The sequence below is a fragment of the Salpingoeca rosetta genome (genome assembly GCF_000188695.1).
Source record: "Salpingoeca rosetta unplaced genomic scaffold supercont1.5, whole genome shotgun sequence".
In the NCBI taxonomy this organism is placed as follows: Eukaryota; class Choanoflagellata; order Craspedida; family Salpingoecidae; genus Salpingoeca; species Salpingoeca rosetta.
Genome location: NW_004754929.1, coordinates 1,769,719 through 1,783,916, shown reverse-complemented (window position 1 = coordinate 1,783,916; position 14,198 = coordinate 1,769,719). Strand labels below are relative to the sequence as shown.

Sequence of the window (14,198 nt, the reverse complement as noted above, 5' to 3'; positions counted from 1 at the left end):
TTTGTGTTGGGGATTGAGGCAGGGTCGCTGTACACTACAAGGCTCACGGAACGTGGAGACGGAGGAATACGTTGCTCCACACACACACACACACACACACACGATGATGGCAAGAACAAAAGCGCCGGCATCTCGCAATCCAACAGCACCTTGGCTCGACGGCGGAGGTGACGGTCGAGCTGACGCGGACATAGAGGTGAGAGAAGCTGTGGTACAGCTGCACCACTTGGCCATAAACGACGTGATCGCCCTTGCGGCGCTCTTGCTCAAGCTGGTTGTCTGCAAGGGGTGGGGATGGCCGTGAAAAGATGTCAAACACAATAGACAGGGGAGGAGGGACAGGTATTCTCAGAGCAGTGGGACGACCGACTTGCGTGTGGCAATCCATCATTTCACAACACAGAGGAACCACGCACACACACGCACAAAGCAAAGCAAAACAACAACAACAACAACAACAACAACAACAACAACAACAACAACAACAACAACAACAACAACAACAACAACAACAACAACAACAACAACAACAACAACAACAACAACAACAACACACACACATACACACACACACGAGCGAGTGCGCTCACGTACATACACATGCACATACACATACAAACACAAACACAAGCACAAGCACTAGCACGAGCACGCACCATGCTTCTCGGCCTCTGCGAGTGCGTGGAGCTCCAGGAGCTCTTCGTTTGCGCTGAGCATGGCGTCTTCCAGGGACAGGTCGGGCCTATTCTGGTCGTCCCGCAGGCGCTGCAGGGCCATGCGCAGGTTCTTCTGCGCCTTGTACTTGGTCTGGGCACGCACTTGGAACACGGCAGTCTGCAGCATTGTCGGAGGGGAAGGGGCCAATGACAACATAACACGGAACAGCACAGCACAGCACAGCACAGCACAGCACAGCACAGCACAGTACAGCACATTTTCCGGTGAGCACAGCGTGGAGGAGGGGAGGAAAGTAGGTTCGCGGTCGGTAATGAGAGCAGAAGCACAAAGAGGAAGTGGGTCAGGGGAAGCAGTTGTGGAACAAGCGCATGGCACTCTAAGTGACCTTGAAGTTGCCGATGTCTGGGTTCAGCCGATCGGAGGGCTTGACCATCAGGCTGCCGTGCACGCTCCTGGAATGAACAAGGTCAGCATATTGATGGCGAATGAGTTCTCATGCGTGAGTCTCAGTTCAAGTTTAAGTCACGCACTCACACAACACGCCCACGCATTACACACTCGACGCAGTGTACACTGCGATAGACACGGAAGCATGTCATGAAGTAGCTGTGAAAGCCCAGTTCATACACATACACACACAGCCTCACATCCCCACATACACACACCAACTCATACATGTATGCACTGACCCTGAGATGCCACAAAACACATAGCCGGCGTGTTCTGCGTCGTAGAAGGAGACGTGGTCGCCAAAGCACATGGCTTGGTCGAAAAGGGAGTCATCGTCATCGTTGCCACCACTTGGTGGGTCCTCAAACGTGACGTGGGACATGGTGCTTCACAGTTGAGCCGAGGGTTGTCTGCTGCAACTGAGCAACACTTGTCGTTGTCGTTGGGTTGAGGCGGAGGGGGTGCTTTGGTGCCTGCTGTTCTCAGGTCAGCACGCACACGCGTAAGCAGCAACGTTGTCACTGGGTCTGGCTGCAAACGAAACACCAACACAACACAAAGGCGAACAGTGGAGTTGAGCGGAGTGGGTGGAGCGGAGTGGGGTGGAGTGGAGTGGAATGGAGTGGAGAATGACGTCGCAGAGCACAGCAAGGAAGCGCAGTACAAAACAGCAGTGGTGGGGGGGGGGTGTTGAGAGTGAGTGTTTCGCTCATGGAATGTGTGAGACGAGCTGAACTACAGGCGTGTGCCTGTGCTGTGCTGGCTTCCTGGGATCATCGCCATTGCAGTATCTCCCTCCCTTCCCTTCCCCCTCCTCAGATCTGCCAAGCACAACGCCATGTCACACCGAGCACAGCACCTTGCATTACCTCGCTCTGCAGTTCAGCACGCTGTTGCTGTTTGGGGTGTGGTGCTTGGCTGGACTCTGCCGGCGTGAATGCTGAGCCGTGCATCGATTCTTGTGCGATATCTTCAAACATTTATCCAAATTCAGAGTGGCCAGAATTTTCGCATGAATCTTACATAGAATGCGCAGCCGGTTCTTCCCAGCCAACAACGCTGCTGACGCTGTGGGTGGGAGGACAGCCAAGAGCAGGTGCAGCGATGCGAACAAGGCGACGACCACGCCACAGCACAACCGGCGCCAATCGCACACGTGCATTCACAGCCAGAGCAGTGCAGAGGCAACAACAGCACAAGAAGCAAGCGTAGCACAAGAAGCAGGGGCACGAGGTTACCAGCAGGATTTGCCTGGCACGATGGGTAGAACAACAAGGGTAGCCAAGGCAGAGCAGGAGGAGCCAGGGGAGAGCGAGACAAGAACATCCAGCTCCTCAACAACAACAACAACAATGACAACAGCAATAGCGACAACGGCAATAGCGACAACGGCAATAGCGACAACGGCAACGGCAACGGCAACGAGGACGACGACAAAGTCATCGCTATCAACGTTCATCGCCAAGAGGCGACGAAGTGCCAGGATCGCTGCCCAGGCTCAGGCAGCCTCGAGTGAAACAGCAGCCCAAGAACGTCACCACCACCAACAACACCACACCCACGACCAGGGACAGATCCGCAACCAAGCACACAAACACAACCACAGCAGCCACAACCACCACCACGATGACCATAAGCGGCAGCTTCCGTCACCAACATCCTCGCCGAAGAAGACCCGTGCGAAACTTCGAAAGCAAGAGCACAGGACCGGCAAGAGCCTCAGCAAGCGGCTGGACCGCCTCGTGCCCCGCGGGCGCGTGTTCAAAAAGGGCCGTGTGTGCGCTGGTGTGCGCGAAGCTGACGCCTTACAGCTCAAGCTACCAGATATCCTGAGCGACGACTTGGCTGTGCTGTTTGTCGGTATCAATCCAGGCGTGTGGAGCAGTGCCCGCGGTCACCATTATGCTGGCCCCGGCAACCACTTTTGGCCATGCCTGAATGCGTCTGGCTTGCTACCGCAGGGCGTTCGCCTCTCTTACGAGGATGACCTCAACTGCATCAACTACGGCATCGGCTTCACCAACATGGTCAGCCGCACCACCCGCGGCATGGCAGATCTCCCCAAGTGAGCGAAGCAGGTCATGTGTCTGCATGTGTGGGTGTGTTGGCGTGTGTTTGCGTGTGTTTGCTTGTATATGCTTGTGTTTACTTGTACATGCTTGCGTGTTTTTGCTTGTGCATGCTTGTGTATGCCTGTGCATGAGCGCGTGTATGCGCGTGTTTTTGGGTGTTTCATCGAGCAAACTCATCGGTACTGTTGCGTGCGCACCCTGTTTTCCATGTCTCTGTTATGCTGCTGATCACATCACCTGCTTTCCCTATGCTTGTCTCCTCACCTTGATGTGTGTTTGCACAACTCTATTTTCTCTGGTGCCAGACACGAGATCAAGGCCGGTACCCAGCACGTCATGGCAGTGGTGGCAAATTATCGACCTCGTGTTGTCTGCTTCAACGGCAAAGGTACGCCCAGCTGTGCGCCTTTCTGACGCCTGTTGCTTGCTTGCAAGCAATCAGCCATCGTTCCTTCCTGATTTTTGTGTACTCATCACTGTCGCACCTGCATACATGTGTGTGTGCATACATGTGTGTGCGTGATGTATTGTGCTTTGTCATGTGTCATGTTGTGTCATGTTGTGTGCATCAGGCATTTACGAAATCTTTTCGAATCAGAAGCGCTGTTCATATGGTTTGCAAGACGCCAGCATTCACGTACGTACTTGATGCGATATGATCATCCACACTTGATGAGACAACTCGCGTTGACACTGAGTATGTACACTCTGTGTGTGTGTGTGTTTGTGTATGTACACAGTGTGCGTGTTTGTGTGTGTATGTGTGTGCGTGTATGTGTATGTGGACAGTGCGTGTGTGTGCGTGTATTTATACAGTGTGTTTTCTGTTTCACCTGTTTGTTTTGTCCATCACTACAAGCCAACCTTACCTTCCGCTGCACCGCTTGCCCAACCTTCTGAAAAGGGGGTGCCCGTGTTTGTGATGCCATCAACAAGCCCACGTGGCGCAGCATTCCCAAGGTAACCACACGCGCCCCCAACGCTCGTTTTGTGATTTGCACCGCAAGCCACGCATCATGTTGTTCATGCCTGCCTGCCTGCTTGCCCTAACTTTCACTCAACGTCGCAATCGAGTGTTATGTTACTTCTGAATGCATGCGCCCTGTCCGTCACTCACCAAACGACCATTAACCGCAGATGGACGGACAAGCTCCAGTTCTTCCAACAGCTCCAAGGGCTGGTACACCGACACTCGACTGATGCAATTCCACAATCCACGGCCACTGCGGCGAAGGAGGAAGCAGACCCCCAAGACGACGAGCGACAGCCCAGCGAAGGACAGAGCGACATCAAGAAAGAAGTCAAGCAAGAGGCAGCATGAAATAACAACTACTGCTTTGTTTGAGTCACAACGTCGCGTGGTTCTGGCTTTGTGCCACTGTTTCTTGACCATCAGAGCAAGCTTTCGTGCGAACACACGTTTGATCTGACCAAATCGTGATGTGCGGGGGCAGAGTGAACATAAAAACATGGTAATCATGGTCCACGGGGTATCCTGTGAGGACGGCGAATGTCTTGGGAGCGGTTTCATCGTGTTATTCGAAACAATATGTGCGAAGGCGATGTGAAGAGGGAAGCAGCAAGGACGGTGACAGCATAATTGCTTGATTGACAGGCGGGATTGCCCACTGGCTCACTCGCTGACACACTGACATGAGCCTCCATGCAGGATTGGTGATCAGAGGAAAAGCGAGCCGATTGGCGAAACAGCCAAGCAATGATGCAAGGTGCACAAAGGAAAAGAGCGCAAACCCAAAACTGCAGCTGTCGTGGAGGAAGAAACGAAGCACTCGTAATGCGAGCAATCATGCAAATGCGCGATTGCAAACAAACATGGAAGACGCCAATCCAAGGTGACACGAAAACAACAGAAGCACGCACATGTGCGTGAAGACCTATGCACAGCAGGGAGAGGACGTGACGAGCGGTGGGGGGGGGGGTACTGCCCGCTTCATGCCAGTTGGTCCTGGTTTCGCAGCAACTCTTCAACCACGCTGCTCTGAAACGGCGCATCCATCACAATCGCATCCAGTGTCGGCTCTGAACTCCGCAGCAGCGTCTGTGTGTGTGTGTGTGTGTGTGTGTGTGTGTGTGTGTGTGTGTGTGTGTGTGTGTCAGTAGAAAATGAAACGAGGAACGCCATCAAGCACCACATCAAGCACCACAACACACATCACCATCGTCGTCATCATCATCATCACCACCACTATGAAGGGTGAGTGTCAACAATGAATGAATGGAACTAACCGGTCCAAAGACGATGGCCAGGTTGTTCAGGTGCATCTTGTTCACCGCGCCCTGGGCGGCAACCCTGGTAGTGGAGCAACAAAACACGCCATGAGACGAACAGACAGGAGCAAGAAGAAGCGTGTGAATGTGCGAAGATACTGAGGAGGGGGGGAATGGCGGAAGCAACTGCAACTATATGGCGTCAACAAGAAGAATAGCATCGTACGAGCTGGACTGCAAGCACACACAAACACACACACACGCACACACACACACGCACACACACACACGCACCTTTCGAGGTGCTGGAAGAGAAATAGCAACGTTGCCTTGTTTGCTTCCGGTAGTGATTGGAAGAGCGATTTCAGCGTTTGCAGGCGCTGGCCCGCATCAGCCATCTCTGTTGTTTGTGATATGGACAGTGACGCGGGTGTTTGTGTTGATGAGTGAATGACAAGGGGAGCTGAAGGGCACACGCACGAGGGAGATGTGGGGAAGGGGAGAAAGCGGCAAGCAACCAAGTGACCGAAACACACGCACACACACACACACACGCACACACACATACATGTCAGGAACGCATGCGTACTTCCTGCGGCGATGAAGTCTGCGTATTTGTCGTCGGTGAAGGGCGGGTCTGCAAGCTCGCGGAAATAGAGCTTGAGCAGCCCAGCGGCGCCGTGCACATCGTCAATGCCTTCGACGTCCACCGTTGTGCAGTCTGTATGAAGGGTATGCAAGAAGTCAGGGCAGCGCAAGGAGTACGTGTGAACACCCGCATGTGTGTGTGTGTGTGTGCGTGTGTGTGTGCCTGTGCGTGTGTGGCGTTTTGTTCGTTGGAAGGGTGCAAGGTCAGCAACGTGATTCAGTGCCGACAGTGTGAAGAAGTGGACAGCACTGTGCGCACCTGCGTTTGCCTCTGCGACGAGGTGTTGGATTTGTGAGGAATTTCCTGGAACGCGATAAATGCCCTGCTCTTGCAGTGACCTCTCCACGCGGTGCACGCACTGCAAAGCAACAACAGCGTGCATGTGTGCACATGTGCATGGTGTAAGGACTGCAAATTCGGGGACAACAACAACAGCGGCAAGAAAGCAAGAGGAACCATTGACAAAGAGGTCGCACCAAGACAGCAATCAAACGACAGGCAATTGCAGACGTACAAGCACAGAGAAGGCAAGACAAAGGAAGGAGGGGGAGTTAGTCACACACGCACGCACGCACACGCGCGCACACTCACACACACGCGCGCGCACACACACACACACACACAGGCACACACACGCGTGCGCGCACACACGCACACTCACTCACACACACACACGCATACCTTGACGACGATGATGGGGACGTTTGGGACAGAGGCAACAGACCGCTCGAGATCCACTTGGTGCGAAATGGTCCCGCCAAAGACAGGAACTGTAGTGACAGTGGTGGTGATGACAAGTTAGTGGCTGCGGTGATGGGTTACAGGCACGCAAGCGGTCAGAGGAGACACATGTCGCCGTCAAGTCGATCACAAGCAAATCACGCCCAAGAATAAACACAAGCAACGAACAACGACAACACACACACATACACACACTCACGCACACGTGTACACACACCATCACACACACGTACACAATCTCACTCACACTCACACTCACTGACGCTCACATGTACACACCCACACGCACATTCAATGATGCCCTTTGAGACGAGCTCTTGCTTCTTTGGACGGGCGCGGAGGTATTTGTTGAGGCGGCGGCGCACATATCCATAGCCGGCGTCCTTCTCTTTCGGAGAACCGGCATCCATGTCCGGGCTGGCAAAGAAAGCAAGCATGTGCGAGCATGGCAAGTGGTGAGGGACATGAGATGGGGACGGGAACAGAGCGAGAGCTGGGGTGTCAAAACGCAACGAATGTAACCTTCATGACACACACACATTCACACACATACATTCACACATACATTCACACACCCATGCACGCACGCACACGCACACACACATTCACACACATGCACACACACACAGAAGCACTCATGTGCGTGTGTGAAACGCACATGTAGGAGTGGCGCTTGTTGCGCTGCTTTGGGCTGCGCTTCTCGCGTCGCGATCCAGCGAACGTGTGTGCACGTTGTCGGTCGTCAACGGCTGCGAAGATGATCACACAATTGTGAGCAGTGCACACGCGAGGATGTGAGTGCACAACAAGGGCCTCAGGAACACGGACGGGGTGGGAGGAGCACTTGCACACACACACACACACACACACACACACACACACACACACACACACACACACACACACACACACACACACACAACACAACACACAACACGCACACATTCACATTCACATGCAGCCCTCTTCTTCTTCAACACGTACACACACATATGCATACATGCACAACCTGGGCCGGCGCCTGAGCTGCCTGTCTTGACGCGGTTGATCGCCTGCAGCCACCGCACGCGCTCGCCCTCAGAGCCAGCCTGGAACAGCATCCTGTACACACACATAAATGAAGTCGTGGTGCTTGTGTGAGACTGGCTACGAGTGCGGGAATGGCGAGGAGACTCAAGGAAGATAACCAACAACAACAACAACAACAACAACAACAACAACAACAACAACAACAACAACAACAACAACAACAACAACAACAACAACAACAACACCAACAACAACAACAACAACAACAACAACAACAACAACAACAACAACAACAACAACAACAACAACAACAACAACAACAACAACAACAACAGCAACGCACTTGTTCTGTGGCCCCTCGAGCTTGAAGACGTAATCGCGCTTCGTGTACTCCTCATCGACCAGCACGTCGTTGCGCATCAGATCGAGAACAGACGTCGGCTTCTTTTGCTGCAGTGGTCCAGCGTCATGTGCATGTGAGTTGCGCGCGTGCGCGATATCGTGCATGTGTGATTGTGTGCTTGGTTCTACACATTCACGAGCAAATGTGAATCATAGCTGGCAGCCTCCATCCCACCCATTCATCCACCCCATTCATCTCGCAGCTAACAAAGCCAGTACACCCAGCCGTCACGCCCGCGTAACAACACATGTGAGCACTGCCAACAATAACATCAGCGACCATCCTTGATACCTTCTCAAAGTCCTTCTTGCTGCCAAAGAGGACGAGCAACGGGCCCTCTACAGCCGCATACACTTTGTGCCACTGGCGCCGCCGCACATCTTTCCCGCCCTGTGGTGTGCGCGTGCACACACACACACACACACACACACACACGTACGCACGAGAGCACAAACAGACAAGTATGTAAGATGCACGATTGTCGTGGCGAGCGCCAACCGCGACAAGGGTCACGCACACACACACACACACACACACACACACACACACACACACACACACACACACACACACACACACACACACACACACACACACACACACGCACACCTCTCGGATGAGCTTCCGTTCCAAGTGGCCCTTGAGCGAAATGACTTGCTCTTCCTGCTGCGGCAGTTGCTGTTGATGCCCTTCGCCTGCCTCTTCAACTGTCACATTCACAACCGATTTCATCGCAGCACCACTCTCCTCATCGACACCGACATCGTCACCATCGCCACCGTCATCATCATCAACATCATCATCAACACCATCAACATCATCTTCATCTACCGTATCCGCACGGGCTAGCTGCTGCTGCTGCTGCTGCTGGTGGTGGTGGTGGTGGTGTTCATCGTGGGCCGTTGTCGGTGCGTGCTCGTGTGCGTCTGGCGGGTGCGGCGATGCGGTGGCGCTGTGATCCGCAGACTGCTCGCGAAGCAATTCCGTTCCCAAAGACAAAGAGAGTGTGGGGTGGGAAGGCAATACCCCATAAAGAAATGGAAAAACAAAATGGTTAGTGTGTGATCAAAGGAGCGACGAGGCAAAGGACAAAGGAGGCAATGTACAAGAAAAGGACGCTTCAGCTGCTGCATGCGCGAGTGTGCACGAAACAAGCGATTTCACGTGCACAGTGCACAGGCGTTACCCTCACCTCAGCTGGGAGGTGCGGCGATGTTGAGTGTGGAGACTGTCTACTCGCAGGTCCAGAGACCATCGACTCTGGCCGCCGCGACCGCACCTAACATGTACGACAACCAACCAGCTGAGATGAGGATACATGATGGTGGTGGCACGATGCATGCACATACGCACGCACGCGAGAATACACGCACGCAAGAGTGCACGCGTACATGTGTACGCACGCAAGCCTGCTGGGTGCACACGAAACAAGCAAAACAATCATGTGCGCCAACACATGAAACTGTCGTCACACCACACAACACAGCATCACCCCAGCCCTGTTGGTCCTGCCATGCTCACCGCTGGTGGCGGCGGTGCGGGCGCTTTTCTGAAGGGAACAGGCCGTTCTTCCTCTGCCGCACCCGAGGACGATGGTGGGGGCGGTGCTGCGAGTCGTCGAAATAGGGGCGGTGGTGGTAATGGTCGCGATGTGAAGTGAGGTGAGGTGAGGTTGGGTTGGGTGGCGAAGCAGTTGTGTGTGTTACAGCGAAACACACGAGCAGCAAAGGACGTGCCTGCAAGCAAACTAACCTTCGGTCACGACTGTTCGTCCTGGCGGTCGAGGAGGCTGTCAAACAAGAAGAGAAATTGCAGGCCGAGCACATTAGGCATGAATGGCGACCATTGGACAGGCACACGCGGACACACTTTCACATAGTCTCACAACATCATTGCCTCCCCCCAACACCGACAGCGACAGCATCAGTAGCAGCGTTAGCAGCGATAGCCGCGTGAGGGTTGGCTGACTCGCCTTTACGCCAATCTTAAGCGTTGCTTCGAGCTGCTGATGGAAAGCGCCGTGCACAGATGCGCGTTTTGGCCTCGGCGAGATGGGAGGACGGGCGCCATGCTGATTTGATGCAATTGTGAGGGTGTAAGTTTGGAGAGTTGGTGTACCACAGGGCGCAGCCCCTTGCACGCAGGGCGCAGCCCCTTGCACGCATGAGCATCAGTACACACATACACACACATGATGACGCAATCACAAACAGGCCCCCTACACACACACACACACACGATCACACGATCACACACACACACACGATCACACACACACACACACACACATTTCGCACACACAATACACACGGGCGCGTGAGGCACCTCGTCTGCATCTGCCGGGTGCAGTGCGATGTTGTCTGCGTGCGACCCCTGCCGGCTGTGCCCGGGCCTCCCTGGTCGCGGCTTTGGGCGCGGACGAACAGGTGCACTCTTTGGCGCCTGCTCTGTCACCGCCGCTGCTGCTTGCACATCCACGGAGAGGCCGCTCACGCCAGCGCGACCCGGTGCTGAACGCGTGTCGCTCCAGCTGTCATCACGACGATGGCTCACATGCTGCTGTTGCTGCTGCTGCTGCTGCTGCTGCTGCTGCTGCTGCTGTTCGTGGTTGTGTTGAGACGTGTGTGCATCGCTGTTATCATCAGCACCACGCGTGCTGCGACCGCCGCCATCAGTGTCACATGTTGTGTCGTCGTCTGTGATGTGAAGGCGCGGCGGCTTGATCGGCGGCTGTGCGTCCCCTCGGCCGTGCGCGTGTGCGCCCGCGTCGGATTCCGGCTGCTCCTGGAGCTCGCCATCGTGGATGTTGTCGTACATGTCATCGCTGTCCTCGGCCACGTCATCCTCACCGTGCACCGCGTTGGCAATCGCCGCGTGCACATGACCCTGCTTCTCATCCTGTGCTTGCGCCAGTCGTTGTCTATCACTCCTCTGCGCATGCTGATCACCACCATCACCACCATCACCACCATCGCCACTGCCAACACGGCTGCCTCTGTTCCTGTCCACGTTCACATCATTGTCGTCGTCGTCGTCGTCGTGGCCATACAGGACAAGGTCGTCCGTCGTGGACTCGTTTGCATCTGCGTCCTCGTGACTCGTCTCCAGCTTCACCGTCAGATTTGACGACTTGCGGACCGGTGGTGCCGGCTTCTCCGCGCGTGCCTGCCGCAAGGTGAGCGGGCGGGTGTCTGGCGTGAGGTTGCCCCAGTCCGTGGGTTTGCGCTCGAGCTGGGGTTTGGCGTCGCCCACCGTCAGGGTGTTGCTGCTGGAGGAAGCGGAGACCGGCTTTGATGGCGAGTGGACTTGCGTGTCGCCGTTGCTCAACGGCTGGCTCCCCTGTTCCGTGGCCTTGTTGGGGTCGTGTGCGTCTTCTTGGTCACGTGGCGCGTGGTCCATGCTGCCTGCTTCGCTGCTCCTCGCGCTGCTGCCCTGCGTCGAGGCTGACGACGTTGGCGCGTGCTCCTCTTGCGCGTGGACTTTCTGGGCCTGTTCACCTTCTTGTGCTGCAGTAGCGCCGTGCTGCTCGTCGGGCGTTGGCTCGGGGCTGGATTCCTCCTCTGCAGCCGCGGTTTTCTCATTGCTGGCGACGCTCTCCACCCATGCTGGGGAGACATACCCGCGTGTGCCATCTGTTTTCTCCACCTCCAGCCACCCGTTTGGGTGCTGTGTGATCAGTGTCATGATCTCCCCTTTGGCAAACGCCGGGGTGTTGCTGTGCCAACCATGTCAGCAGCAGCAGCAGCAGCAGCAGCAGCAGTAGGAGGAGGAGGAGGAGGAGGAGGAGGAGGCACATGGGCGTCAGCAAAAGGCGGATACGACAAAGTAGAGGTTGGAATGGGATGTCGGTGGCGCATATGGGCAGGAACGACAAACGTGTGAGAGCGGGAAGACAAGGTCAGTTGCAGGGCAAAAGGGGTCAACACAGGAAGTCCATGCGTCAAAACGGAAGGACAACACCCGGCCAAAACGAAGCAGACACAGAACACAAACATGACCACAAGCCGCTGCATTGTTTGTTGTGTTGGTCGGTCGCATGCAACATTGGCTAAGCTGCGCGTGCATTGGGGTGTTGTGTTGTTACCTTGAAGGATCGCCTGCATAATCGTACAAGGCGCGCACCAACGCCACCATCCTCCCCTTGCTCGCTTGATTGTGCTTGGCTCTCTGTATCTTCTGAAGGGGTGTGTGTGGCACAGAAAGGGAAGGGTGTCCTTTTGTTGGTGGCGTCTTTGTTGGTGTTGTTCTTCTTGTTGATTTGAATGCCAAGAAGTCGTTGAGAGTTGTGGATTGATGAAAATTAGGAACATCGCAGCAAATTTTACCACCCGCCATGATCTGATCTGGACTTTGTTTCTTGGGTGGTGTGTGTAGGTGTGTGTGTGTGTGTGTGTGTGTGTGTGTGTGTGTGTGTGTGTGTGTGTGTGTGTGTGTGTGTGTGTGTGTGTGTGTGTGTGTGTGTGTGTGTGTGTGGTGGAAGGTGGAAGGACCATGAAACCAATTGGGATGGCAAATCACTCATTCACACACACTCACACACACACACACATCCATTCGTCCACTGATGCCGACTAGCACACAAGTGTTGATACGTTTACAAGTCATCGTAGTCGGAGAAACAAGAACAAAAACAAACATGGAGCAGGCAAGCGGCGAAGAAGGAGGAGGAGGAGGAGGAGGGAAGCGGTGTAGCGCCAGCCGCCCACTTTAGTTTACACGCCCGAAACAAACACCAGAGTCAATCAAGTTTACATTACAGCAGCATTACAGGAACCAAGACGAGACAGCGACAGAGGCAGCGAGCGGGGATGCGGCGTGCCTCTTGTCGCAGGACGCCATGCACTCATCGGAACAGATCTTGGACGTTGCGCTGTCAGAGCACACGCGAATGGTTTGGGTGAGTGAACGGGGTTTTGGGCAAAGGGTGGCCTGGGATGAGGCATCGCGTACAGTGTGCAGTGTGCAGTGAATGGACACACATAACACACGTCGCACACACACACACACACACACACGTCGCACACACACACACACACACACACACACACACACACACACACACACACACACACACAGAGCACGCACACGCACACACACACACACACGCACACAGAGCACGCACACGCACGTGACACGTAACGCACACAGCATACACAAACGTACAACCACACGCACCTGATCGCTTTGTGTCAGGGCAGCCAGTTGTTGTGGCCCTGGCTGCAGTCGCAGCTGCATCATCAAGTGAACGCCACAATGCAGATGAAAATACCCTGTCGAGTAGCACAAGTGGCACGTCCAATTCATGAGCAAGGAGTCGGGAGAGGGTGGGAGGCGTTGCTCAGGACATGCGCAACGGGCAAGGGTGAGAGTCGCCACACACACACGCACACGCACACGCACACGCACACGCACACGCACACGCACACGCACACGCACACGCACACGCACACGCACGCACACACACACACACACACACACACACACACACACACACAACAAAGAAACAACGGCGTACGCACGTGTTGTTGCCCCGCTGATATGGCCGACGCGGACGGATCGCACGGGGATGTTCTGATAGCACTTGCGGCATATCGCCCGCCCGTTTGTCGCATACGAGAACTTCCAGTGCCCAGACGTTCGTGGCTGCTGTTGTTGTTGTTGTTGTTGCTGTTGCTGTTGCTGCGGTTGAGGCGGTGGTGGTAGTGGGTGGTAATGGGGCTGGTGGTGTTGGGCAGCATGACCGGGAAACGCCATCACGTGTTGGCCCAGCGCATTTGCCGCCGCGCCAACCCGGTGCAGCATGGCCTGCACGTACTCGCCACCATAGCCGCCGCTGTACATCCCCGCCGAGCGTGAAGCGCGTGTGCAAACGGCTGGCGCGGGCAGCGACTTTGCAGCCTGCACGCGCTCCTTCCAGTCGATCTTGGCTTCGTCGTCGTCGGGCTTG

At 55.0% G+C, this 14,198-nt stretch overlaps 4 protein-coding genes across 4 annotated transcripts in view; 1 reads left to right on the top strand and 3 right to left on the bottom strand.

The window, feature by feature from the left end:
• Positions 1 to 2,059, bottom strand: part of PTSG_02461 (uncharacterized protein) — a 17,184-nt gene extending 15,125 nt beyond the window's left edge. The window contains exons 1-5 of the mRNA XM_004996896.1: positions 1,998 to 2,059; positions 1,368 to 1,659; positions 1,064 to 1,130; positions 657 to 834; positions 150 to 279 (exon numbers count right to left, since the gene is read on the bottom strand). Of these exons, the coding sequence (XP_004996953.1) occupies positions 150 to 279; positions 657 to 834; positions 1,064 to 1,130; positions 1,368 to 1,510 (518 nt within the window). The 5' untranslated portion in view covers positions 1,511 to 1,659; positions 1,998 to 2,059. The remainder of the gene's footprint in view (positions 1 to 149; positions 280 to 656; positions 835 to 1,063; positions 1,131 to 1,367; positions 1,660 to 1,997) is intronic.
• A 63-nt stretch (positions 2,060 to 2,122) lies between these two features.
• On the top strand, positions 2,123 to 4,673 carry PTSG_02460 (uncharacterized protein). The gene is made up of 5 exons (XM_004996895.1): positions 2,123 to 3,193; positions 3,506 to 3,588; positions 3,773 to 3,837; positions 4,105 to 4,160; positions 4,338 to 4,673. The coding sequence occupies exons 1-5, from the start codon at positions 2,157 to 2,159 to the stop codon at positions 4,519 to 4,521; spliced, it is 1,425 nt and encodes a 474-aa protein (XP_004996952.1). The 5' UTR covers positions 2,123 to 2,156; the 3' UTR covers positions 4,522 to 4,673.
• A 478-nt stretch (positions 4,674 to 5,151) lies between these two features.
• On the bottom strand, positions 5,152 to 11,935 carry PTSG_02459 (uncharacterized protein; the record flags this gene model as incomplete). Its single annotated transcript, XM_004996894.1, has 17 exons — positions 5,152 to 5,259; positions 5,448 to 5,511; positions 5,724 to 5,829; positions 6,019 to 6,150; positions 6,337 to 6,436; positions 6,760 to 6,848; positions 7,109 to 7,236; positions 7,478 to 7,568; positions 7,829 to 7,920; positions 8,192 to 8,298; positions 8,543 to 8,641; positions 8,861 to 9,217; positions 9,444 to 9,530; positions 9,773 to 9,858; positions 10,004 to 10,040; positions 10,161 to 10,322; positions 10,577 to 11,935. 17 exons carry the CDS (start codon positions 11,933 to 11,935, stop codon positions 5,152 to 5,154), a joined length of 3,204 nt encoding a protein of 1,067 aa, XP_004996951.1.
• Positions 11,936 to 13,015: 1,080 nt separating this feature from the next.
• Positions 13,016 to 14,198, bottom strand: part of PTSG_02458 (uncharacterized protein) — a gene marked incomplete at both ends in the record, with an annotated part of 3,029 nt that continues 1,846 nt past the window's right edge. Inside the window, 3 exons of the mRNA XM_004996893.1 lie at positions 13,016 to 13,180; positions 13,427 to 13,521; positions 13,771 to 14,198. The exon at positions 13,771 to 14,198 is cut by the window's right edge and continues 96 nt beyond it. Of these exons, the coding sequence (XP_004996950.1) occupies positions 13,016 to 13,180; positions 13,427 to 13,521; positions 13,771 to 14,198 (688 nt within the window). The remainder of the gene's footprint in view (positions 13,181 to 13,426; positions 13,522 to 13,770) is intronic.